The 25218-nt window shown below is 47.1% G+C and overlaps 1 protein-coding gene across 2 annotated transcripts in view; it reads left to right on the plus strand.

The window, feature by feature from the left end:
- The window catches only part of LOC109907539 (poliovirus receptor homolog), an 82362-nt gene that overhangs the window by 12083 nt on the left and 45061 nt on the right, over positions 1-25218 (plus strand). For both annotated transcript variants that reach the window (XM_020505563.2, XM_020505562.2), the window contains exons 2-6: positions 18942-19051; positions 19357-19600; positions 19907-20206; positions 20662-20779; positions 21450-21598. In XM_020505563.2, coding sequence (XP_020361152.1) covers positions 18942-19051; positions 19357-19600; positions 19907-20206; positions 20662-20779; positions 21450-21598 — 921 coding nt within the window. The remainder of the gene's footprint in view (positions 1-18941; positions 19052-19356; positions 19601-19906; positions 20207-20661; positions 20780-21449; positions 21599-25218) is intronic.

Below are 25218 nucleotides of genomic sequence, written 5' to 3' on the forward strand. Positions count from 1 at the left end.
CCCGGTGATTACCCCCCCCCCCCCCCCCCCCCCCAGGCGCCACCCTGTTGGCTGCAACCCAACTTTATTCTTTCCTAATTTCAGACGCAATGCTTTTAGCCCCCTCCCCCATCATGTCCCTTCGGCGAGTGCTTACACTCATTTGCAGCCCAAGAGTTTGTCAGCGATTCATTAATTCATCATCATCACCACAAGGCCCGGCGCTCAGGGGCCGAGGGACTGCTTTACCCTCTCCCTCTCCCTGTTCGCCCTCTTTTCTCCTGCTCTCTTCCAGAGAGAGGAAGAGGGGAGATAAGCGAGGGGAAGAGAGGGCTGTGACGCCAGCCGCCATTAGAGCTCCCCGATTTTAAACACACATTTAAATAGACACTGCCTTGGGAGGGAGCAGAAGAAGAGAGGTGCCTGCACGTCATGCCCACAGGAACCGGCATAGATTATTAATGCACTGTGGAAATGTGTCCCTTCTGTACCCCATGTCGAAACGCTCCCCTTCCGCTTTCTCTCTCCCCCCACTTCCCCTGTTCTTTCTCTCTCCTTTTCTCTCCATCTACCTCCCCTCTCAGGCCACCTCTCCACTTCCCTTGATTCAGTTCACCTCTTCAACCCATCCCTACATTGCTTATATTTCCATTTTTTTTCTCCCTCTCTAGCTCTCCCTGACAGAGACTGCCTGGTTTATTTTCCTGTTTTCAAACCATCCCCCTCTTTAGCAGACATACTCTCAATCTCTCTCGCTCTCTTTTTCTCTGTCTGTCTGTCCACTGTCTTTCCTTGTCCAATCTCAGCAAATTGGTTAGACTGGTGCAGTACATTTCAGATTGAAGTGCCCTACTTTCCCACTCCGCCACCCCTCCCGATGTTTATTTATTCAGATGTGAAGGCGAGCAAATGAGAGTAAGGGAGGGAGGTAGCGAAGGTGGGGGTGTCAAGGGAGGGGAGCCAGGGAAACGCAATGAGCTCTCCCTCAGAGCAACCAACATGAAGTGAGCATTTCTGGCATTCCGTTCTCCGTTAGTACGGTCAGCCTCCAGATAGAAAGGGGTAAAAGATGACCGATTTCCAATCTAAAGCCAACGGAATTCAAAAGTTTCTCAATGAGTGAAGCCTCAGTGAGTAGAGCTTGGCGGAGGCGGTGTACGTTTTTGCATTTGGTAGTTAGTGAACGAGAGAGTCCGACGGCGATTGGGATATGAATGAACAGTCACACTACCCAGGGCCACAGTCTCGGCGGCAGTATAGTATCGCTCAGTGGACACTTTCCTTCCTTCCGGAAAACAAATGTGGGCTAATGTGTCACTGTATCGCTGGGTATCTCCAGTGACACCTCTGCCATTGACCCCGACAGACACACTCGCACACAGACTGTCCCTCTCGATATTTGTCACTCCAGTAGTCTGCCAGATAAACTGTGCCGCGGTGCCGCCTCCCATCGTCTAAGGCAGCGGATACTGGAGAGGGTCCAGGCCCTGGCACTGTTGGAATAAGCAATGTGACGGCTCCATTAGCAGTGATGGCTACAGGACTTCATTAGGCAGTACCTACACTCTGGGGACACTGTAGGGGGGGGGGGGGACTGTGCCGGATTGAACAGGACAGGCTGACGCTGACGAGCACCTAATTAGCGGTCACACCGGGAGCCCGAGCGGAGGCTTTTGTTTCGCCACACAGGCATCCTCCTGAAGAGGTGTCCATAACGGCTGACCCGGAATCAGAACTAAGGCTCTTCATACTGTGTTGTAGGTTTGGATCAGGTGATGCTCGGCTGACCTCGGGGGAAAAACTGTGCGCAACTGTTTTCTCTAAAAAGCAATCTGCCGCTGCTTATCCACTGGGATAATGACCCAGGTGTTGATGAATGGGGAGGTGGAGAAAGCGAGAGATCTGACAGGAAGAAATCAGAGGAGAGGACATGGAGATAGAAGAGCTGGAGGGAACCGTGTGAAGAGCCAGAATGGGGTGAATGCTAACAGCAGGAAAGAGAAACTGCCGCAGCAGACAAAAGAGAGTAGTTAGAGAAGGTAGAGATAATGTAGGAGATGATCTGTCACTGAGACTGAGGGCAGAAGGCAGAGAGGGGTGGGGTTGCCTCATTATAAGTAATGGAATCTAGAAACGAGGAACGGGGGCTGGGGAGGGGGGAGGGGGGGGAGTGCTAAGCTGACAGGGAAGGTGTCTACTGTTCTCCGTAATGAGCTGAAGTGATGAAGGTCTGTGCTTCGTGAGCGCACATCAGAGAGGGAAGAAACTGGGGTGATGATGATTAGGGAGGCCTGGCGTGGGAGATTCCCGCAGAAGCCTGTGGGGAGAGTCGGGGGCTGTCTCACATCGTCTGAACTCCGCGTCAATCTGCACAGATCTACTGATCTGACGCTGAACGGATGGACTCGAACACCCCCTGTGAATCGACATCAGTAAATCCAAATGATGTGAGGATTCTTGCACAGCTCTCATTGGTTAGAATTGTATTGAACTGTGTCTGTGCATAGCTAGCCATCTATCTTGCTGACAGTGAAATGGATAGACTCGACACTGTGCATTTCTATCCGTGAGTCAGGTGATGCAAGGGCTCTGTCCAGCTGCCTTCACGAGACAAATTCAATTAGGGTAGAGCAAATGGACAGTGAGGAAATGCCCATTGTTGCTCTTGCTGAGTGTGTAGACTGACTGCTCGTGCCGAGGCGGGTAGACCTCTGGAAGTGGGCTACTAAATAAACCCCCCACCAGATAAAATCACAGAATAACAAAACACAATTTTTTTGCATCATGGGCATTTCCTCTGGTGAAGACCTCACGCGGCGTGGAGCCATTTGCTCAACTCTCAGACCTTGGACAGGCTAGTATGTCAGAACACACAGAAAATAGGCCAGCCCGGTTTCCTGCTCAGTCTGTTTTACCTCGCTTGTTTTTGTGCCCTAGTTGTTTTTTATGTACAGTGGGGAGAACAAGTATTTGATACACTGCTGATTTTGGAGGTTTTCCTACTTACAAAGCATGTAGAGAGAGGTCTGTCATTTTGATCATAGGTACACTTCAACTGTGAGAGACGGAATCTAAAACAAAAATCCAGAAAATGCCATTGTTTTATTTTTAAGTAATTAATTAGCATTTTATTGCATGACATAAGTATTTGATCACCTACCAATAAGTAAGAATTCCGGCTCTCACAGACCTGTTAGTTTTTCTTTAAGAAGCCCTCCTGCTCTCCACTCATTACCTGTATTAACTGCACCTGTTTGAACTCGTTACCTGTATAAAAGACACCTGTCCACACACTCAGTCAAACAGACTCCAACCTCTCCACAATGGCCAAGACCAGAGAGCTGTGTAAGGACATCAGGGATAAAATTGTAGAACTGCACAAGGCTGGGATGGGCTACAGGACAATAGGCAAGCAGCTTGGTGAGAAGGCAACAACTGTTGGCGCAATTATTAGAAAATGGAAGAAGTTCAAGATGACGGTCAATCACCCTCGGTCTGGGGCTCCATGCAAGATCTCACCTCGTGGGGCATCAATGATCATGAGGAAGGTGAGGGATCAGCCCAGAACTATACGGCAGGACCTGGTCAATGACCTGAAGAGAGCTGGGACCACAGTCTCAAAGAAAACCATTAGTAATACACTACGCCGTCATGGATTAAAATCCTGCAGCGCACGCAAGGTCCCACTGCTCAAGCCAGCGCATGTCCAGGCCCGTCTGAAGTTTGCCAATGACCATCTGGATGATCCAGAGGAGGAATTGGGAGAAGGTCATGTGGTCTGATGAGACAAAAATAGAGCTTTTCGGTCTAAACTCCACTCGCCGTGTTTGGAGGAAGAAGGATGAGTACAACCCCAATAACACCATCCCAACCGTGAAGCATGGAGGTGGAAACATCATTCTTTGGGGATGCTTTTCTGCAAAGGGGACAGGATGACTGCACCGTATTGAGGGGAGGATGGATGGGGTCTTCCAGCATGACAACGACCCGAAACACACAGCCAGGGCAACCTAAGGAGTGGCTCCGTAAGAAGCATCTTATGGTCTTGGAGTGGCCTAGCCAGTCTCCAGACCTGAACCCAATAGAAAATCTTTGGATGGAGCTGAAAGTCCGTATTGCCCAGCGACAGCCCCGAAACCTGAAGGATCTGGAGAAGGTCTGTATGGAGGAGTGAGCCAAAATCCCTGCTGCAGTGCGTGCAAACCTGGTCAAGAACTACAGGAAACGTATGATCTCTGTAATTGCAAACACAGGTTTCTGTACCAAATATTAAGTTCTGCTTTTCTGATGTATCAAATACTTATGTCATGCAATAAAATGCAAATGAATTACTTAAAAATCATACAATGTGATTTTCTGGATTTTTGTTTTAGATTCCGTCTCTCACAGTTGAAGTGTACCTATGATAAAAATGACAGACCTCTAAATGCTTTGTAAGTAGGAAACACTGCCGATTTTGCAGGTTATCAAATACTTGTTCTCCCCACTGTATGTGCGAAATCAGTCCCACGGTCAGTGGTGAACGTACTGCTGGATAAAAAGGGGTCAAGTTCCATTAACTATGTAAGCTGATACCTACACAAGGCACATTTACCCAAAGAGGTGGGTGACTGGAGAGCACCTGGTATTTTTATATTAGGATGTTAGTCAGACAGTAAAGTCCATTGTAGACCACAGTGAAGGTGTACACTCACCGGACAGTTTATTAGGTACACCATCTAGTACTGGGTCGGGCCCACCTTTGCCTCCAGAATAGCCTGAATTCTTCGGGGCATGGATTCTACAAGTCGGAAATGTTCCACGGGGATGTTGAACCATGCCGATGCGATGTCATCACGCAGTTGCTGCAGATTGGACGGCGGTACACCACATCCACCAACCTGTACCGTTGACACCAGGCAGGATGGACTCATGCTGCTTACGCCAAATCCTGACTCTACCATCAGCATGACGCAAAAGGAACCGGGATTCGTCGGACCAGGTGATGTTTTTCCACTCCTCAATTGTCCAGTGTTGGTGATGGCGTTGCCCACTGGAGCCGCTTCTTCTCGTTTTTAGCTGATATGAGTGGAACCCAGTGTGGTCGTCTGCTGCAGTAGCCCATCTGTGACAAGGACCGAGTTGTGCGTTCTGGGATGCCGTTCTGCACACCACTGTTGTGCCGTTATGTCTGTTTGTGGCCTGTTAGCTTGCACGATTCTTGCCATTCTCCTTGGACCTCTCTCATCAACAAGCTGTTTTCGTCCACAGGACTGCCGCTGACTGGATGTTTTTTTGTTTTGCACCATTCTAACGTTCAATTCGAACAGTAACTGAATGCCTTGATGCCTGTCTTCCTGCTTTATACAGTGCATTCGGAAAGTATTCAGACCCCTTGATTTTTTGCCCACATTTTGTTACGTTACAGCCTTATTCTAAAATGGATTACGTAAAGCTAAATCTTCATCAATCCTCAGACAATAAACCATAAAGACGAACCAAAAACTGTTAGAAATGTTTGCAAATGTATTTCAAATACAAAAAACAATTTATGTAAATAAGGTTCCAGACCCTTTTGCTGTGAGATTTGAAATTGAGCTCCGGGGAATCCTGTGAAGCAAGGTGGCAGCATCATGCTGTGGGGATGTTTTCAGTGGCAGGGACTGGGAGACTTGTCAGGATCGAGAGAAAGATGAACAGAGCAAAGTACAGAGAGATCCTTGATTTTAAACCTGCTCCAGAGCACTCAGGACCTCCAGAATGGGGTGAATGTTTACCTTCCAACAGGCCAACGACCCAAAGCACACAGCCAAAACAATGCAGGAGTGACTCCGGGACAAGTCTCCGAATGTCCTTGAGTGGCCCAGCCAGAGTCGAACATCTCTGGAGAGACCTGAAAATAGCAGTGCAGTGACACTCTCCAGCCAACCTGAACGAGCTTGAGAGGATCTGTAGAGAAGAATGGGAGAAACTCCCCAAATACAGGTGTGCCAAGCTTGTAGTGTCATACTCCAGAAGACTCAAGACTTGTAATCGCTGCCAAAGGTGCTTCAACAAAGTACTGAGTAAAGGGTCAGAATACTTATGTAAATGAGATTTTTCAGTTCTTTATTTTTAATACATTTGCAAAAATTTATAAAAACCTTTTTGCTTTTTCATGATGGGGTATTGTGTGTAGATTGAGGGGGGGAAAAAACAATTTAATCAATTTTAGAATAAGGCTGTAACAGAAGAATGTGTGGGAAAAGTCAAGGGGTCTGAATACTTTCCGAATGCACTGTGTAGCAAGCCACGGCCATATGTCTCACTGTCTGTAGGAGCGATCCATTTCCGTGAACCTGGGGGGGTGTACCTAATAAACTGTCATGTGAGTGTACCCTGTCAATCAATCCAAATGTATTTAGCAACCATATCAATCAGTCAAATGTATTTGTAAAGTCCTTTTTTACATCCGCAGATGTCACAAAGTGCCGTACAGAAACCCAGCCCTAAAACTCCAAACAGCAAGCAATGCAGACGTACAGCCTTCTTGTTCTGTTTGTGCGTGCCCCTGTCACTTTATTGATGATCTCTTTGCTTGCCTTATCCGTGCTGTCACAGAGGCTTGGCAAGGTGTTAAAAGAAATGCAGATGGATGGATATTCTACAGACTTGGCGTGGTATTTTCTGTTTGTCTTTGAGGGGAGACTGATGTGGTGTAGAGCGAGAGGGGAACCACGAAAGCGAGTGACTGAGAGGAAGGACAGCCGGTGAATGACAGATGCAGTGGGTGGGAGTGTGTAGAGGAGGAGTGAAGAGTCTCTCTTGAAGACGGGCTTAGCAAGTGATCAGGTTTCCTGGGGAGAAGCCTGTTTTTGAAATGTCAATGCTCTTGAAGAAAGCGTACCTACCTACCTGCTCTCTCTTGAAATGTATGGTCTTGTACGGAGTCGTTCTTCGCCATCCGTACATTTAGTTTCACTGGTCGGCATATCGACACGTGACAACTGCCATACCTCAGATTCTGAAACTTGCTCCTGATCATCTGTCTGTAACATATGCCAGTGAATGCATATTTTCTTGATTGCTGTCATGGATGGAATAACAGCTTTGCAAATATGTTAATTTACTATGCAATTATCTGTCCTTGTACAGGCATATAGGACTATGGTCTGTTCCAACTCTACCCCCCCAAGCCCCTTATCTCTCCCTATCCTTCCCCCTTTCCTGCCCCTCCCTATCCCCGGTCCACTCTTGGCAGTCTGTCTGCTTTGTGATGAGCAGGGCTGTCACCAGATGTGACTGAGAAATAGCAGATGTTGCTCAGCTTCACAGCTGCTTCGCCTCGTCCACAGTGACTCCATCACATCTCCTTGACGACCAATAGCCCAGCATGCGTTCCTGGAAATCACGAGCTGGGTTGGGATCGAATTTCAGTCTGTTTATGACTTATTTACGGTTGGCTTGAGTGAGTCGTGAAAATATTGATATTGTTGCCGGGAGAGAGGGGAGGGATTTGGACAGTTTCTCGTCCAGACTAATCTCAGCCAAGGACATTTTGATATGTTTTGATTGAAGGGCACTGGTACAATATTGTGTGTGTGTTTTGATAGTTTAGGATTACTAACCAGATGGAACTGCGAGGAAAGTTAAGACATTTGATGTGGCCAGAAACCAAAACTGAATTTATAGAATCGGACAAGGTTGACGGCCCTCCTCATTTTGGCGCACAGTGTGAGCAGCTAGTCTGTGACATTCAGGGACCTTGACCTTGTCAATCGTATCTTTCTTTATTCAAGAAGAGGTGACTGGAACTTTATGACCGGCCTATCACATGTCAGTTTTATTGGGGTAGAGGTGAAAAGGGTGCTCGACTTAAAGAGTATCTTTTAGCCCAAGGACCTGCTGTTACTTAATTACATTTCTCCCGTTATGTTTCCTCCCGACCCATCTGACAGATTGTGCCTGTGATCCTGGAAATCCAGGGATCAGAGCAGAGCCAGATATGTATGTAATCAACGGGAGAGAGCAGCCCGGCCCCGGCCTAGAAGCCAGAGACGAGAGATTTGGGTATTTTTAATCGGTGTGAATCCCTCAATAGGGCCATTTTTTTTGAAGCAGCAAGACCCCTAATTTGAGGACTTAAGTCACAAAGCCGACACGATTTCGCCACCTGTGTGTTTGTGAGAACTCCTGACACACAGCCGAGATAAACCTCTACCAGGTTGGCTCTAATGCAGCTCCAGTCCTGACCCGCTGTGTTGCCGTTACGGCAACGTCCTTGACGGAGTTATAAACATCCGACGTCCACAAATCTATACCTATGGCATGTTGATGAAAACACTGTGCATGCATGTTAGGTTTGCTGAGTTGACAGAAATGGTGTGCACAGGGCTTCCAGAGTGTTGCAGCGGTCTAAGGCACTGCATAGCAATGCTAGAGACGTCACTATAAACCCGGGTTCGATCCCGGGCTGTGTCGCAGCTGGCCGCGACTGGGAGACCCATGAGGCGGCGCACAATTGGCCTAATTTTGTCTGGGTTAGAGGAGGGTTTGGTTGGCTGGGGGTGTCCTTGTCAACTCTCGCTCTAGCGACTCCTTGTGGCGAGCCGGGCGAATGCACGCCGACTTCGGTCACCAGCTGGATGGCGTTTCCTCCAACATTATTGGTGCGGCTGGCATCCGGGTTAAGCGAGCAGTGTGTCATGAAGCAGTGCAGCTCGGCGGGGTCGACGCATGGCTCTAGAACTTCGCCTCTTCCGAGTCCATACGGGAGTTGCAGCGATGGGACGAGACTATAACGACCAATTTGGGTGAAAAAAGGGTTTAAAAGTACAAAAAAGAAATGGTGGGCACAGTGCGACCTTTGACTGCTGTCTGGAGTTGAAACGGAGGCTGTTTCAATTGAATAGTGTACTCACTGCATATTGCATCCCATTCAGAGGCCTTAGTATCTTAATACATTAGTCTCCTGGTATTCAGCTAGCTAACTGATGGCATCATCTGGGGCTGTTTACATTGCTCACATTTCGTTATCCATTTCAAGCTAATCAGGTGAAGTATCTTCCTTAGGGATAGCCCGGTTGCCTGGGCCGAATCACCTGCTATTTGAATCATCATCGTTTCCAAGCCGTCGGGTCCCATGCAAGGCTCTCTCCAAGCTGTGTGTGAGGGCGGGCAGTTGCCCGAGACTGTTCTATTGCGCACGACTCCGCCCATACACAGACCTGTGCGGTATAGCCAATCAGAGCTGCAATAGGCCTATATGCAAATAGATTGTTGCCATATATGGATCTGTGCCGTTTTACTTTGAACTGGACTGTGTTTACAGCTGTGGTCGTGAGTCCAGATCAAATAGAATTAGCTGCATGAAGCCACGTGTGCACATGTTGTTCATATCCTTTACTAGTTAGTGAGTTATTAGCCCAGTTATAGATCATTTGTCGTCATCCTACAAGAGCACGAAACGTGCACATTTCTAGACACCTTTGAAAAGCAAATCAGATAGTTTTTTTTATTTTTTTGTCTTTAAAGGGTCAGTGTTGTATTTTGAGACCGGCTTGAATAAGCTAAGTAGCCAGTAGGCAGAGGGTAGAATAATTTGTCTGATTTTTTGTAATAATGGTATGGTAATAATAATAATAATACATTTTATTTTGTAAAGTGATTTCTTGCATCAAACAACACAACATTTTCAGTTGCCTTTGTCTGAAGGACAAGTGGATAAACAGGTTAATGTCAAGCCCTGCATGTTTTCTTCGTTCAGTCTCATGGAATGTAGGCCCACATTGAACACCACACATTGGCTGCTACTGTAGGTTGAATGATAGAACGGCTATTTCCATTCAAATGTAATGGGATGCATTTTCTTCATTGTTTTTGATGGTAGGCCACTCAGGTAGGCCTACATTATTATGATCAGGTTGCCTACTTGGCCGCTGTTAAAACTGTAGCTTAAAGCGGGTACAGCCTGTGTTCACAGTAAACGTTGCACAGAACACAGAATTCTCACGTTGAAGTTTGCACTCAGCAGCAATGAATTTAGCTCAGTGCGGGGGAAAAAATCGACGGATCATTGGTCCCGCGTGTAAAAAAAAAAGAAGATATAAAATCAATTGCGCAATATCTGAGCTGTATTTTCAACCCGCTTACTTAAATGACAAAGCAACTGACGTTGGCTAACCTCTGCGGTGCGGTCGCTCACTCAGGCAAGAGAATACACATAACCTGACGTCTCCCAATGGAGTGCAGTGGAGACTACAAAGTCTACCAGATAATAAAGAGCGTTGTACAAAATCCATAGCCAGGCAATTGAGGGTGAGTACGCAACAACCCGCACTCTGTTAATCAACCTTCTTTAATGGCTTACTGTCTGAACTGTAACAATGAAATAAGCCCAGTCTGAGCAGGACTGAATATTCCTCCAAGGACCTTCCGTCAATGTATTTGCCTGAACCTTTCCCAGGATCTTTTCATCTGTGCTCAGGAGAGTGATTGGTCTATGATGCAAACTTGGATTAAGCTGCCTTTTCTCATTCTAGTGGATACGTCTCTTGCCCTTATTGTAATTCCGCGTTTCCCCTCCTGGGTGGCTTATTTTACCGTGATGATTGACTATAAATGTAGACACTGCTGCCTGTGGCTCGGTGACGGTAGTGTGCTCTTTAGAAACTCGCCTTATTCGGTTTTAGAAACCAACCGCTCCCCTACCCGGTGCTGTTCCTCGCGCTAGCAGAGCTAGTTTTATTCTACGAGTAACCCTTTAGATTCAGGAATAAATATCATGCCTGACGTTAATCCCTAGCTAAATAGGTCTTTGCCTCGCCACATGATGGATCTACACTGAGTGTGCACAACCACTGTGATTCCAGCTGAAAGCTACGATTCCTTATTGAGATCACATGTTAAATCCACTTCAATCAGGGTACCTGAAGGGGAGGAGACATGTTAAAGAATGATTTTTAAGCCTCGAGACAATTGAGACATGGATTGTGTGTGGTGGGCCATTCAGAGGGTTAATGGGCAAGACAAAATATTTAAGTGGCTTTGAATGGGGTATGGTAGTAGGTGCCAGGTCACCGGTTTGAGTGTGTCAAGAACTGCAACGCTGCTGGGTTTTTCACAGTTTCCGGTGTGTATCAAGAATGGTCCACCACCCAAAGGACATCCAGTCAACTTGACACAACTGTGGGGAGCGTTGGAGTCAACATGGGTCAGCATCCCTGTGGAACGCTTTCGACACCTTGTAGAGTCCAAGACCAGATAAATTGAGGCTGTTCTGAGGGCAAAGGGAGGGTAACATCCGTAGAGACAAACTGTCATTGTAAATAATGTACAGCCCAAGCAGGATTCAGGACTTCTCCCTTCTACTTTCTCCAGCTCCTACATATATCTTTCCCTTTCATATTTGTTCGAAGGAAGGTGTGACGTCCATTCTTTCAACAGACCTCCTCTATCAAAGACATTTACATTGGTGGGGGTCTGGCTTGTAGTTGACCGCTCTTAATAGGGACGATTGTTGGCGTGCGTCAAAACAGCTTTTCAAAGCCACTGGGTTGCAATGGTGTGCACCCGGACTCCATTCGTCTTAAGTGCTGTTCTCCCGTCAGCCGACGTTCACTCTGCACTGCCTGTTCCATCCAATCATTAACTTACAGTGCTGTGTGCCCGACAGACAAGCGACCGACTCTAATGGCTCTCAAATGAATATTGCGGCCCTCGTGACAGAAGCAGTGGAGTCCATGGCAACAAGGCATCGACAAGGCTTCGAAACAAATGGGGGGGGGGGGGGCGCAGCGTACTCCCCGATCCAACTCCACCACCCTTTTCCTCATCTCATTCCTCCCACATCCTCTTCCTCTCTCCCCCCTGGTCAGGTGCAGTATAGATGTTGCTTGTCAATAATTTAATAAGCGGGAGAACTCGCTCATAACCAGGCGGATGAATTATTAACTATTTGGAATGCTGCGGGGCTGTGTTTGGGCTTTTGTGAAGAGGAATGATTAAATAATTGTATATAGAAGTATGAAGACGAGCATGTACATACTGTGGCAGGCACAACCTCATTCTTGCATGTTTTAGAAGCATGCGTCTGTAGCCAAATGAATAGCTTATTTTATTTTCTGTGTGTGTGTGTATAGATGGGCTGTGTGGATAACTGTGTTTTGGGGGTATGTTAGCAGGTTTGTGTGAGGTGCTGAGGCCCACATACATTTATCATAGAAGGGCTGGGCAGTAGAGCTGTAGCCGTGGGGCTGGAGAGCCATTCCACAGACGTGATGCACGGCTACAGAACCACCCAGGGTGCTATGGGAGGAGGGTTCACTCGGACTGAATCACATTGTATATTATGCAGATCTTGCAATCGCCAGTCCTCTACACACACCAGTTCTTGTTCCTTTCGTTTTACACAGATACACACACACACACACACACACACACACACACAAACTCTTTTTAATGTTCTCACATGGTCTCTTTTTATATACAGTGCATTTGGAAAGTATTCAGACCCCTTGACATTTTGTTACCTTACAGCCTTATTCTAAAATGGATTAAATTGTCCCCCCCCCCTCAATCTGCACACAATACCCCATAATGACAAAGCAAAAACAGGTTTTTAGAAATTCTTGCAAATTCATAAACAAAACAGAAATCACATTTACGTAAGTATTCAGACCCTTTACTCAGTACTTTGTTGAAGCACCATTGGCAGCGATTACAGCCTTGAGTCTTCTTGGGTATGATGCTACAAGCTTGGCACACCTGTATTTGGGGAGTTTCTCCCATTCTTCTCTGCAAATCCTCTCAAGCTCTGTCAGGTTGGATGGGGAGCTTTGCTGCGCAGCTGTTTTCAGGTCTCTCCAGAGATGTTCTATCGGGTTTAGTCCGGGCTCTGGATGGGCCACTCAAGGACATTGAGACTTGTCCTGAAGCCACTCCTGCGTTGTCTTCGCTGTGTACTTAGGGTCGTTGTCCTGTTGGAAGGTAAAACCTTCACCCTAGTCTGAGGTCCTGAGTGCTCTGGAGTAGGTTTTCATCAAGGATCTCTGTACTTTGCTTTGTTCATCTTTCCCTCAATCCTAACTAGTCTCCCAGTCCCTGCTGCTGAAAAACATCCCCATGATGCTGCCACCACCATGGTTCGCTGTAGGGATGGTGCCAGGTTTCCTCCAGACGTGACTCTTGGCATTCAGGCCAAGGAGTTCAATCTTGGTTTCATCAGACCGGAGAATCTTGTTTCTCATGGTCTGAGAGTCCTTTAGGTGCCTTTTGGCAAACTTCAAGCGGGCTGTCATGTGCCTTTTACTGAAGAGTGGCCACTCTACCATAAAAGCCTGTTTGGTGGAGTGCTGCAGAGGTGGTTGTCTTTCTGGAAGGTTCTCCCATCTCCACAGAGGAACTCTGGAGCTCGGCCAGAGTGACCATCGGGTTCTTGGTTAACTCCCTGACCAAGGCCCTTCTCCCCTGATTGCTCAGTTTGGCCGGGCTGCCAGCTCTAGGAAGAGTCTTGGTGGTTCCAAACTTCTTCCATTTAAGAATGATGGAGGACACTGTTCTTGGGGACCTTCAAAACTGCGGACAGTTTTTGATACCCTTCCCCAGATCGGTGCCTCGACACAATACTGTTTCGGAGCTCTATGGACTTCTTTCGACCTCAGCTTGGTTTTTGCTCTGATATGCACTGTCAGCTGTGGGACCTTATATAGACAGACGTGTGCCTTTCCAAATCATGTCCAATCAATTGGATTTACCACAGGTGGACTCCAAGTTGTAGAAACATCTCAAAGATGATCAATGGAGACAGGATGCACCTGAGCTCAATTTTGTGTCTCATAGCAAAGGGTCTGAATACTTATCGGGGACAAAATATATATAGTGGGGCAAAAAAGTATTTAGTCAGCCACCAATTGTGCAAATTCTCCCACTTAAAAAGATGAGAGGCCTGTAATTTTCATCATAGGTACACTTCAACTATGACAGACAAAATGAGAAAGAAAATCCAGAAAATCACATTTTATGAATTTATTTGCAAATTATAGTGGAAAATAAGTATTTGGTCACCTACAAACAAGCAAGATTTCTGGCTCCCACAGACCTGTAACTTCTTCTTTAAGAGGCTCCTCTGTCCTCCACTCGTTACCTGTATTAATGGCACATGTTTGAACTTATTATCAGTATAAAAGACACCTGTCCACAACCTCAAACAGTCACACCCCAAGCTCCACTATGGCCAAGACCAAAGAGCTGTCAAAGGACACCAGAAACAAAACTGTAGACCAGCACCAGGCTGGGAAGACTGAATCTGCAATAGGTAAGCAGCTTGGTTTGAAGAAATCAACTGGAAGACCTACAAATGGAAGACCTACAAGACCACTGATAATCTCCCTCGATCTGGGGCTCCACGCAAGATCTCACCCCGTGGGGTCAAAATGATCACAAGAACGGTGAGCAAAAATCCCAGAACCACACGGGGAGACCTAGTGAATGACCTGCAGAGAGCTGGGACCAAAGTAACAAAGCCTACCATCAGTAACACACTACGCCGCCAGGGACTCCAATCCTGCAGTGCCAGACGTACTGGCTTAAGCAGGGGACACATGTCCAGGCCCGTCTGAAGTTTGCTAGAGAGCATTTGGATGATCCAGAAGAAGATTGGGAGAATGTCATATGGTCAGATGAAACCAAAATATAACTTTTTGGTAAAAACTCAACTTGTCATGTTTGGAGGACAAAGAATGCTGAGTTGCATTCAAATAACACCATACCTACTGTGGAGCATGGGGGTGGAAACATCATGCTTTGGGGCTGTTTTCTGCAAAGGGACCAGGACGACTGATCCGTGTAAAGCAAAGAATGAATGGGGCCATGTATTGTGAGATTTTGAGTGTAAACCTCCTTCCATCAGCAAGGGCATTGAAGATGAAACGTGGCTGGGTCTTTCAGCATGACAATCAAATCAAATCAAATGTATTTATATAGCCCTTCGTACATCAGCTGATATCTCAAAGTGCTGTACAGAAACCCAGCCTAAAACCCCAAACAGCAAGCAATGCAGGTGTAGAAGCACCGCCCGGGCAACGGAGTGGCTTCGTAAGAAGCATTTCAAGGTCCTGGGGTGGCCTAGCCAGTCTCCAGATCTCAACCCCATAGAAAATCTTTGGAGGGAGTTGAAAGTCCGTGTTGCCCAGCAACAGCCCCAAAACATCACTGCTCTAGAGGAGATCTGCATGGAGGAATGGGCCAAAATACCAGCAACAGTGTGTGAAAACCTTGTGAAGACTTACAGAAAATGTTTGACCTCTGTTATATACCCTTTGTTGGCAATGACAAAGTTTTGAGATAAACTTTTGTTATTGACCAAAGACTTATTTTCCACCATAATTTGCAAATAAATTCATTAAAAATCGTACAATGTGATTTTCAGGATTTTTTTTCCTTCTCATTTTGTCTGTCATAGTTGAAGTGTACCTATGATGAAAATTACAGGCCTCTCTCATCTTTTTAAGTGGGAGAACTTGCACAATTGGTGGCTGACTAAACTTTTTTGCCCCACGTATGTATGTATGTATGTATGTATGTAGGTATGTATGTATGAATACGTTTGCAAAAATGTCTAAACTTGTTTTCGCTTTGTCATTATGGGGTATTGTGCGGGTGTGTGGAATGATTACTTTTTTTTTTCTTTAATCCATTTTAGAATAAGGCTGTAACGTAAGAAAATTTGGAAAAAGTCAAGGTGTCTGAATACTTTCCCAATGCATCGCAGCGTGTGCGCACACACTCCACATATTACCATCCTCCCTGTACAAAGACAGCACAGAGGGGTAGGAGAACAGCACAAAGAGAGAGGGGGGAAAAAGTGAGTCGGAGACTACAAGCTTAAGAAGAGAGTGAATGACGTGATAGGACATTGGATGTAAAAGAGAGCTGACTTGAGACCCAGGGAGTGAAAAGTGGAAGGGAGGTAGATGGAGAGGCGCACTGACACGGAGCAAAATGGTAGAGATGAGAAAGATGGGGACAAAAGGATTGGGGAGTACAGAGAAGATGGAAGGGAGCACTGCTTTGACCTTGAGATGAAGAGGGGGGCGAGAAAAAGAGTGCAGTGGAGAGCGAAAGAGCTAGCCGGCAGTCGGTGACAGCCAGAGTTGAGAGGATCAGTCTGCTTAGTGTCTGTCAGATCGACAGGAGAGTGAGGGGAAACAGCTGGAGGCACTCTGAGTGTGTGTGTGTGTGTCCTTTTGTGAGGTGTGTGTCCAATCTGTGTGTCTTTCTCTGTGTGTGTCCATCTGTGTGTCTCTCTCTGTGTGTGTCCTTTTGTGAGGTGTGTGTGTGTGTGTGTGTGTGTCTTTGTCTCTGCATGATGTGTGTTTACTGAGTTTGCTCTGCCTGTATTACGGTTTGCGTTTATGTGTGTTTTGTATAAGTGAGAGTGAGAGGGGAAGGACAGAGGGAAAGAGAGGTATGACCCTAGCTGCCAGAGCCTAATCCTCTAGTATGGCCATTTGGCTGTGATCAGTGTACCTGCAGAGCTAATGGATTCAGATGAGGGAGGGAGGAGGGAGACGAATAGGCCGGCACTACCGGAGGTCTGCTTTAATATGGCAGCGATGTCATCACTGCGCCAACGCTCATCGCAGGGGTCACATAAAGAGTGGCGGGTGGGAAAAGTGCCTTTGCTTTCAACTCATTTCGCGTTGGACACATTCTGGCCTGAAGTACACAGCAGCACTCGATTCTCTTTCTTGCTTTGTCTTTCTTCATTTATTTTGGTGTAAAATAAAGAACAGAGTGCCCACATACAATTCTTCCAGCTCCCTCTGTAGTTTCTCTGTTCCTGTGCTCTGAACCCTCCTCTAGTACTGCCTCTGCGGGCCTTGGCTCTCTCTCTCTCTCTCCTTCTCTTTCCCCCTCTCTGTGTGTCTCTGTGTGTCTCTGTCTCTGTCTCTCTCCCTCCCCCTCTCCGACTCTCGCTTTCTTTCCCTCCCTCGGGCTCTCTTTTCATTTCGGGTGCCTCAACTCGGCCAGCACCTGTACCTATTCTTCTGTCTCCAATCCAGCCCCCCCCACCACCCCCTTATCCCGTTATTTGCCACTTTTACATCATTCGGGCAGAAATATCGGTAATTATACCTTTGCGCTTGACTAGCCGCTGCAGTGGATAGCAGCCGTTTTTACGTGCTGATGACCAATCCTGCATTGTTGAGAAGGACCCGCAAGTAAGCATTTCACTGTTAGTCTACACCTGTTGTTTACGAAGCGTGTGACGTGTAAAATTGGATTTGATTTGGCTAGTTCGGGAGTGTTTATCAAGGGTGCTCCACGTACTGGACCGATCCCACTCTTTAAACGACCCAGACTCCAGGTCGTAAAGCTTCCTCTTAATATTTCTCCCATTTCGACCGCCTTTTCTCTTCCCACGTTCACTTTGACCTAAACTGCATTTGATGAAGTTGGGGAAACAAATCAACACTGTACATACGAGGTCAGCGTTTTGGCCAACTAGGCAGCAGGGAAAAAGTGTTTGCATTGAAACCTGTAATTGCCCCAGTGTGGTTAACGCCACTGATTTTATGGCTGAGGTGTTATTAATTGTGTTTTCTCTCCCGTTCACTGCTGCTTTACAAGCCGGAAGATGTATATGACGTTGACTCTGCGTGTATTATATTATTATAATGAGCCCAGTGACAATAGGCTATTGCTTACTGATGCTAATGAACCCTAATGATTCCTGACTAATGCAGGACTCTTTTTGATGATATGTCTACATGAAAGGAGTAGCCTTGATAAGAGTGTCACAGGACTATAGAATGGAGAACAAATATATACATTTCCATGATATTATGGTTAATTGTGAAGTACTGTCCAGTAAGAAACGGGCATAATGATGTGGGTTTTCCTCTGCTGTTCTGCAACATATGTCTATGTCAGCCCGTATTGAGCTGAAGCAATGCTCTCGCTTTTGTGATACTGTCGAGCTGATTTCTCGACGGTGCGCTCACTCGGATCTAATACCTGTTTTCTGTTGACGCTGGAAGTCATTGTTTTTTCAAAGGAACTCCTCCTTCCGTGCATGCCAGCTCAAAGCTCACATTGAAGTGCTTTGAACGAAAGACGTACGAGATCTTAATCTGTCGCCTTTTATTCATGTCAATTTAGCTTACAGTAGGCACCGGTTCAAGGCTGTGCTCCTCGGATCTTTCATGCACAGCACTGCGGAGCACGGTTAAAGGCACACTCGGCGAGATGACGTCGCAACAAACCTCACCGCAGATATTGAAATGAGAGAGATGCAAAGACTTTGCTCTCACACAGTCACACGGTGTGTCCGCGCATGTGCACGGGGGCGCTTTACGCTACTACGGGACCAAAACGGCGGAGAAGTTGATCTTCGCGCTTCAACGCTCTTAGTTGTTGGGGAAATTGATCCGCTTTGTGTTTACTTCCTGCATGCAGCGTCACCTCTGAATGCACCTTTTAAGTTCCACTATAGTCATATCTCGTTTATCTAAAACGCTGGCATACAAGGAAATCGGTTTACTGGAAATCATAGACTGCCATTATCAGGATGTAAGGGGTGAATCTGAGCCTTCCATTTCGATACTTGTAAATAATAGGCTCAGTCTGTAGTGATAAGTGGTTATTTCTCTTTCAGCATTATGGCCCGTTTGGTAGTTATACCTGAGTCCGAGAGAGCTTTACACACTGCATAATGTCCTGAAACTAGATCTAGGTCTATTTTGATCCCAGTGATTTTAATATGTCGTTTTGAGGAGGAGGGGTTGTGAAGAATGGCTGATTGCTGCTTTTGACAGCCCCTGGCCCCCATTGTCTCCCTGCAGGGGAGAATTCTGGTTCAAATGGCAGAGCACTTCTCAATCACTACACTCAGCATTAGTATGGGTTATAAGAGGGTGGGTTCTGTACGCGTGAGCCACAGGCAGAAACTGGAGAGGCTGATATGTGTTTCACTCACTCACTCTTTCTCTCTCCATCCACAGCTGCTTCGTGTCAGCGGGTGAGGGTGGTACCAGAGGTGGAGGCGTACCCCGCCGAGTCGGTCGACCTGCGCTGTCAGTTTGTCGACGGAGGAAACACCAAGCTCACACAGGTAGCCAGATAACACACGAGGAGAGAGCCTGCGGTGCATGTCGGCCTTGACGCAGGGAACCATTAAATATTGCCCTCTGATTTATTTGAAAAGGAAGGACAGTACTGTAGCGATGTTCTCTAGAGTTTTAATGTAGCAACCGTTGTGGTCGAACGTTGCTGCATTGAAATACTGTCAGTGTGGGTGTTCTTCATGCTATTTCATGAAATCGACTGGACATGTGCATAGACTGTATGTGCATAGACTGTATGTGCATAGCCTGCCATCCTGCAACCCTCTTAATTCCTTGTCATTCTTGGACGCAGGTGTCGTGGATATGGGAGCCCACGGAGGGCCAGAGGGACAACATTGCCGTCTTTCACCCCATATACGGCGAGAGCTTCCCCGAATCGCCCTTCAACGGGCGTGTCCGCTTCATCCAAGGCACCTTGACAAACCCCTCCATTACCATCAGCAGCCTCAAGATGGCCGACGCCGGGCGTTACACCTGCGAGTACGCCACTTACCCCAGCGGCAATGAGCAAGGCACCACCAATCTGGTCATACTTGGTGAGCAGCTGGTGTTTTTGTTTTCTTTCAGTCTGCGCCTTAATTGCTCTCGGCGAAGAGTGGGCTCCGGTGCGATGACTAATGGTGTCCTCAAATGAATGCGGCGTCACGAAACGCATCCGCTCCGAAGCGCCCACCTTGTTAAGCCGCCGCATCGATGGCCTCACTTTTCCCCCTCGCCAGCTGAATCTCTGCTGCCTTTCTCTTGCACTGTTGTCTTTTTATTAGACTCTAGGAGGGACCACACTTCCTGTATATGCACAACAACAAACTCACTCATGCATTCGCTTACCGTCTCTCTTTCAGCGAAACCCAAGAACTCTGCATCCCCCGTTGTCGTCCAAGCCAGCACAAGCGGCAAACCAGTGGTCGTGGCCCAGTGTGAGGCGGCTGACGGCAAGCCAGCAGCCACCATCAAGTGGATGGGAGAAGTCGGTGGCACCGATAACACCACCTCCAAAAAAGGTCTGGACGGCACAGTGACGGTGAGGAGCGTGTACCTACTGGTGCCCACGCCTGAGGACAACGGCAAGGAGGTCACCTGCATGATCAGCCAGCGCACTCAGGACAAGCCGCAGACCTTCCCCATGAAGCTGTCCGTTGAGTGTAAGTGTTTCGAACCCAGACCACAAGATTGTTAACCCTCTGAACCGAGGCCTAGGCATTACTCGAATAACAAATGTTTGAATAACCGTCTTATTCAACCAAGTGGGGGGGAGGCACAGAATATTTACATTAGGTCTCAGACAAGGTTGGGTTACTCATTCAACAAGCGTGGTTCACCACCTCCATTTCTGAAGCATTTTGGGACTTCCCTGTGTTTGTTTTTACCTGGCGTGACTCATCGTCATATCTCTGCAATCCTCCGGCGGTAGGTTTCAGTTTCAGTGATGCTTTGTAGGACAAGTCTCGCTGTGAAAACCTCTGTGTTGAAGCTTCTCCCACTCCTGCACCCCAGTAGGCAATCAGTGTTCACTTGGTCGCTCCAATTCACAGTAACACCTCCCCTCTCTCTCTCTCTCTCTCTCTACTCCCTCTGTTCCTTTCCCCTTCTTTCTCAGATCCCCCGACTGTGTCCATAGTGGGCTATGATAACAACTGGTACATTGGCCGGACCGACGCTGTCCTGACCTGCAAGGCCACTGGCAACCCTGCCCCCACCAACGTCACTTGGACAGCGTGAGTTAATCTTCCCATAGCTGGCCCCTGATCTTTGGAGTACCCCCAATTGCAGTCCCAGGCTTTTGGATTGGAGTAGCCATGACAGTCCCAGGCTTTTGGATTGGAGTAGCCATGACAGTCCCAGGCATTTGGAGTATCCCTCCCATTGCAGTCCCTGACTCAGTGATTACCCATCTCATGACTATCCCAGACTTTAGGAATATCCCTACCCGTTTTGGTCTTAATTTACCCTGAGATGGGAGAACGACTTTAGACAGCGTCTCCCCGATCTATCCCAGACAACAGAAGGGAGTCAGTCATCCAAAAACAATCAATTAGCAATTCCAATCTGATCTGCTCGAGCACCAATATTGCCCGTCCTCTGGGTCCCAGCAGCTTGCCTTCATCTCTTAATGGGGGACACAAGTATCTCTGCATCGGTTATACGGAAAAGAAAAACATATTTAATTTGTTTTTCTCTTGTTGATTATCCACATGGTCTTAATTTCGTCTGGTGGTGATAGACAGACGGCGGATAGACTGTTACAGCCTGCTCCTCCATTTGAGGTCTTGAATATGGAACCAGATAGGAACTCGTCACCAGGCTGTGCTTCTTCCAAGTCGTTAATCTCTGTCTTCCCTCCTTCTCTCATATCTGCTCCCCCCCCACACACACAAACACACACAGCATGTCCGGTCGGATGCCTGACACGGTACAGATCGCCGACAACAAGCTGATCGTGCGGAAGGTGGACGAGGCTGTGAACACCACCTTTGTCTGCGAGGTGAAGAACCGGCTGGGAGTGAGCAAGCACCAGGTCACCACGGCGGTCATCGGTGAGTCAAGCCCACTGAGCACGTGACTGCCGCCTGCGTACTCTTACTTTGTCTTATGTACACACACTGATGCACACATTCCAGCCCACGAGCGAACACAGGTGTGGACATTATGTGGACACACACACACACACACACACACACAGGGATCAGAGCTACACAGGGGTCTTTTTCCATCATTTACACTGTCAGAGAGACCAACGCTCTCTCACAGCTAACTCTGTCGTCTGCTGGGTAGGTTAAAGGGGGTGAAGGTTTGGCTTTTAGGGGTTCTTGGAAGGGTTCTTCTATTCATGCGGGAAATCGGTTGGTGTGAGCCAGTTTGCCGGGTTTTCTTTTCTCCCCACTAACATCCTTAGTGTAGGTCTGGATCTCTCCCCCCCCCCCCCCCCCCCCCCCTTTCCCTTCAAAATAAGAGTCCGCTCTTCCTCTGCATGCACTTTAAACAGATTTCTCCTGTATTCATATATGCTGCGGTTTCTCCTCTCTTGCTTTCACACATTGATCCAATGAACACAAAAACAGCCTTACATTGGCTAGCGTCAGTTATGGTTTGCAAAATGTCAGTTGTGCTTTGTCACATTTGGATTCTGCCTGGTCAAAACGGGTGCTGCCTTTTGGATCATTGGAGCCAGTGCAGGTAGCACTTGTTCTCACCAAAGACGCTGTGAAAGCTACATTTAGAATCCGTGGGAATCCTTTCAGAGATTTTGAATTGTCTCCCTTTGTTCTCCAAGGTGCTTTGTAGGCACTGAAACGTGTGGGAGGTGGGGAAGAAGTGAGCTCTGGCTAGCAGCGTTGCCTTGTGACCACTGTATTAGGGCTGGCTGGCACTCCCACCAGCACCACGTCTTTGCAAGTACTTGAGAGAATCTGGTCCAACCTCCAGTTTCATCCCAAGCGATGGTGCCAGACATTTGTTTCTTCTTCTTCTAAATGAAACCAATTGTAGCACAAACGCAATCGGCTCCCTTAATTTTCACTCCTGAAACCATTTTAAAAGCACTCTCTGTTCCCTTTAACTTCAGATGAAAGCGCCAAGCTCTATTTGTCTGGGGGTGGCTTTCGTAACACCCCTTTTGAGGTTGTGATTGTAGCGAGGGTTGACGGAGGTGCCGAGCACAAAGTAGAATATGACGTTTCTCCTCTAGGTTTTAAAGAGGAGTGCTCGTTCACGTGACCCACAACCTCTGAGTAAAATACAGAACTAAGTTCTGCTGACAGGAGAGGAAAATGCGCCGGTCTCTCGCTTGACACTTGCTCAGTGGGCACGTGCCAGAGATGGCGTGTTAGTGTCGACGAGGTGTCAGCTGGATCTGTCCTCGTAGAGAGAGCGGCAGAGAGGGGGGAAAAACAATAACAGAACATTCCATAGAACTCTTAGATGACTCCTGCTAGACTTTCAAAGGCCTGGCGGGGGTTCGCGACCCCTTGTCTCCCTTGACCCCCCCTCCCCTTGTGGGCTGTCCAGCTGGCTCTGTCCATTTTCACTCTGCACTGTAACACTTCTGAAGTGACCAGCGCGTACACACACACACACATTACTTCCTCTACTGCCTTAGGCAAGCCATCCTCTGGGCTTACACAGACTTTCCTCCACAGGGAAAGAATAATAAACTAATCTAGCTTAGAGAGAAATGCTGGCACTGAATGGCTGCTGACATAAACCCGGTGCTAGTATTGTAGCCTTAGTTCTGGTTTTGTCCTCAGGGCTGGAATGGCTGCAGGCCACTGGAAGTTCCTCCTTTAATTGATTGTCACATCTTGATTAATCCATCTCCATTGAGCCGATTTAGGCCATGTTAAGGGGGTTGTAGTGAGAACTGCCAGACCGTGAGGTTTCATCTCTGTGAGGGAGATAAGGAGAGAGGCAGGCACCTGGCCATGGTGGTTTATCAGAGACTGTCCCGTGGTGCTCAGAAAGAGGCTAAGCCTGCCCAATGGAGAGCCTGGCGGGAAGGTACAAATAAATAAGTTAGAGAATATCTACCATGAACATCTGCCCATTTGCCTCCAATGATACTAGATGTACTGGAGGTAGTTTGCAGTGCTAGTCCAATGTGACTCAGTAACCTTGCCCGTGGCCTGAAGAGGCGTGTTACAAAGAACTAACCCCAAAGAACTAGCAAAATTGACAAACCTTGGACATTAGCACCACCCGATTGGGTTAGCATGCAGAGCTTAAAGGGATAGTATGACATTTTGGAAACTAAGCCTTTTTTCTACCTACCCAGAGTCAGATGAACTCATGGATTACATTTTTATGTCTCTAATTAGCATTAGCGCAATAACTGGAAGTCTACCAGAACATGCTCATTAAGTTCATATGACTCTGAGTAAGTAGAAAAAAGGCTTAGTTGCCAAAATGTCATACTAACCCTTTAAGCTCTGCATGCTAACCCAGTCTGGTGGAATGCTGATGTCCAAGGTTGGTCCATTTAAACCCTGTATTTGGGGAGTTTCTCCCATTCTTCGTAGGGATGGTGCCAGGTTTCCTCCAGACGGGACGCTTGGCATTCAGGCCAAAGAGTTCAATCTTGGTATCATCAGACCAGAGAAACTTGTTTCTCATGGTCGTTGTCCTTTAGGTGCCTTTTGTAAATTCCAAGCGGGCTGTCATGTGCCTTTTACTGAGGAGTGGCTTCCTGTCTGGCCACTCTACCATAAAGGCCTAATTGGTAGAGTGCTACAGAGGTGGTTGTCTTTCTGGAAGGTTCTCCCATCTCCACAGAGGAACTCTGTCAGAGACCATCGAGTTCTTGGTCACCTCCCTGACCAAAGCTCTTCTCTCCGATTTGCTCAGTTTAGCCGGGCAGCAAGCTCTAGGAAGAGTCTTGGTGATTCCAAACTTCTTCCATTTAAGTAGGGCGGCAGGGTAGCCTAGTGGTTAGAGGTTCGGACTAGTAACCGAAAGGTTGCAAGTTCGAATCCCCGAGCTGACAAGGTACAAATCTGTCGTTCTGCCCCTGAACAGGCAGTTAACCCACTGTTCCTAGGCCGTCATTGAAAATAAGAATTTGTTCTTAACTGACTTGCCTGGTAAAAATAAAGGTAAAATAAAATAAAAAAATAAGAATGATGGAGGACACTGTGTTCTTGGGGAGCTTCAATGCTGCAGAAAGTTTGTGGTACCCTTCCCCAGATCTGTGCCTCGACACAATCCTGTCTCAGAGCTCTAGGACAATTCCTTCGACCTCATGGCTTGGTTTTTGCTTTGACATGCATCGTCAACTGTGGGACCTTATAGACAGGTGTGTGCCTTTCCAAATCATGTCCACTCAATTGAATTTACCACAGGTGGACTCCAATCAAATTGTAGAAACATCTCAAGGATGATCAATGGAAACAGGTTGCACCTGAGCTCAATTTCGAGTCTCATAGCAAAGGGTCTGAATACTGATGTAAATAAGGTATTTCTTTTTTTTATTTACTTATAAATTTGACATTTCTAAAAAGCTGTTTGTCATTATGGGGTATTGTGTAGATTGATGATGAAAAAACATTTAATTTAATCAATTTTTAGAATAAGGCTGTAAATGTATCAAAATGTGGAAAAGGTCGAGGGGTCTGAATGCACCTTATATCTCCTAAATATTTCTGATGGGAAATGGGTGGTTCAT

Source organism: Oncorhynchus kisutch, linkage group LG17, assembly GCF_002021735.2.
Source record: "Oncorhynchus kisutch isolate 150728-3 linkage group LG17, Okis_V2, whole genome shotgun sequence".
NCBI lineage: Eukaryota > Metazoa > Chordata > Actinopteri > Salmoniformes > Salmonidae > Oncorhynchus > Oncorhynchus kisutch.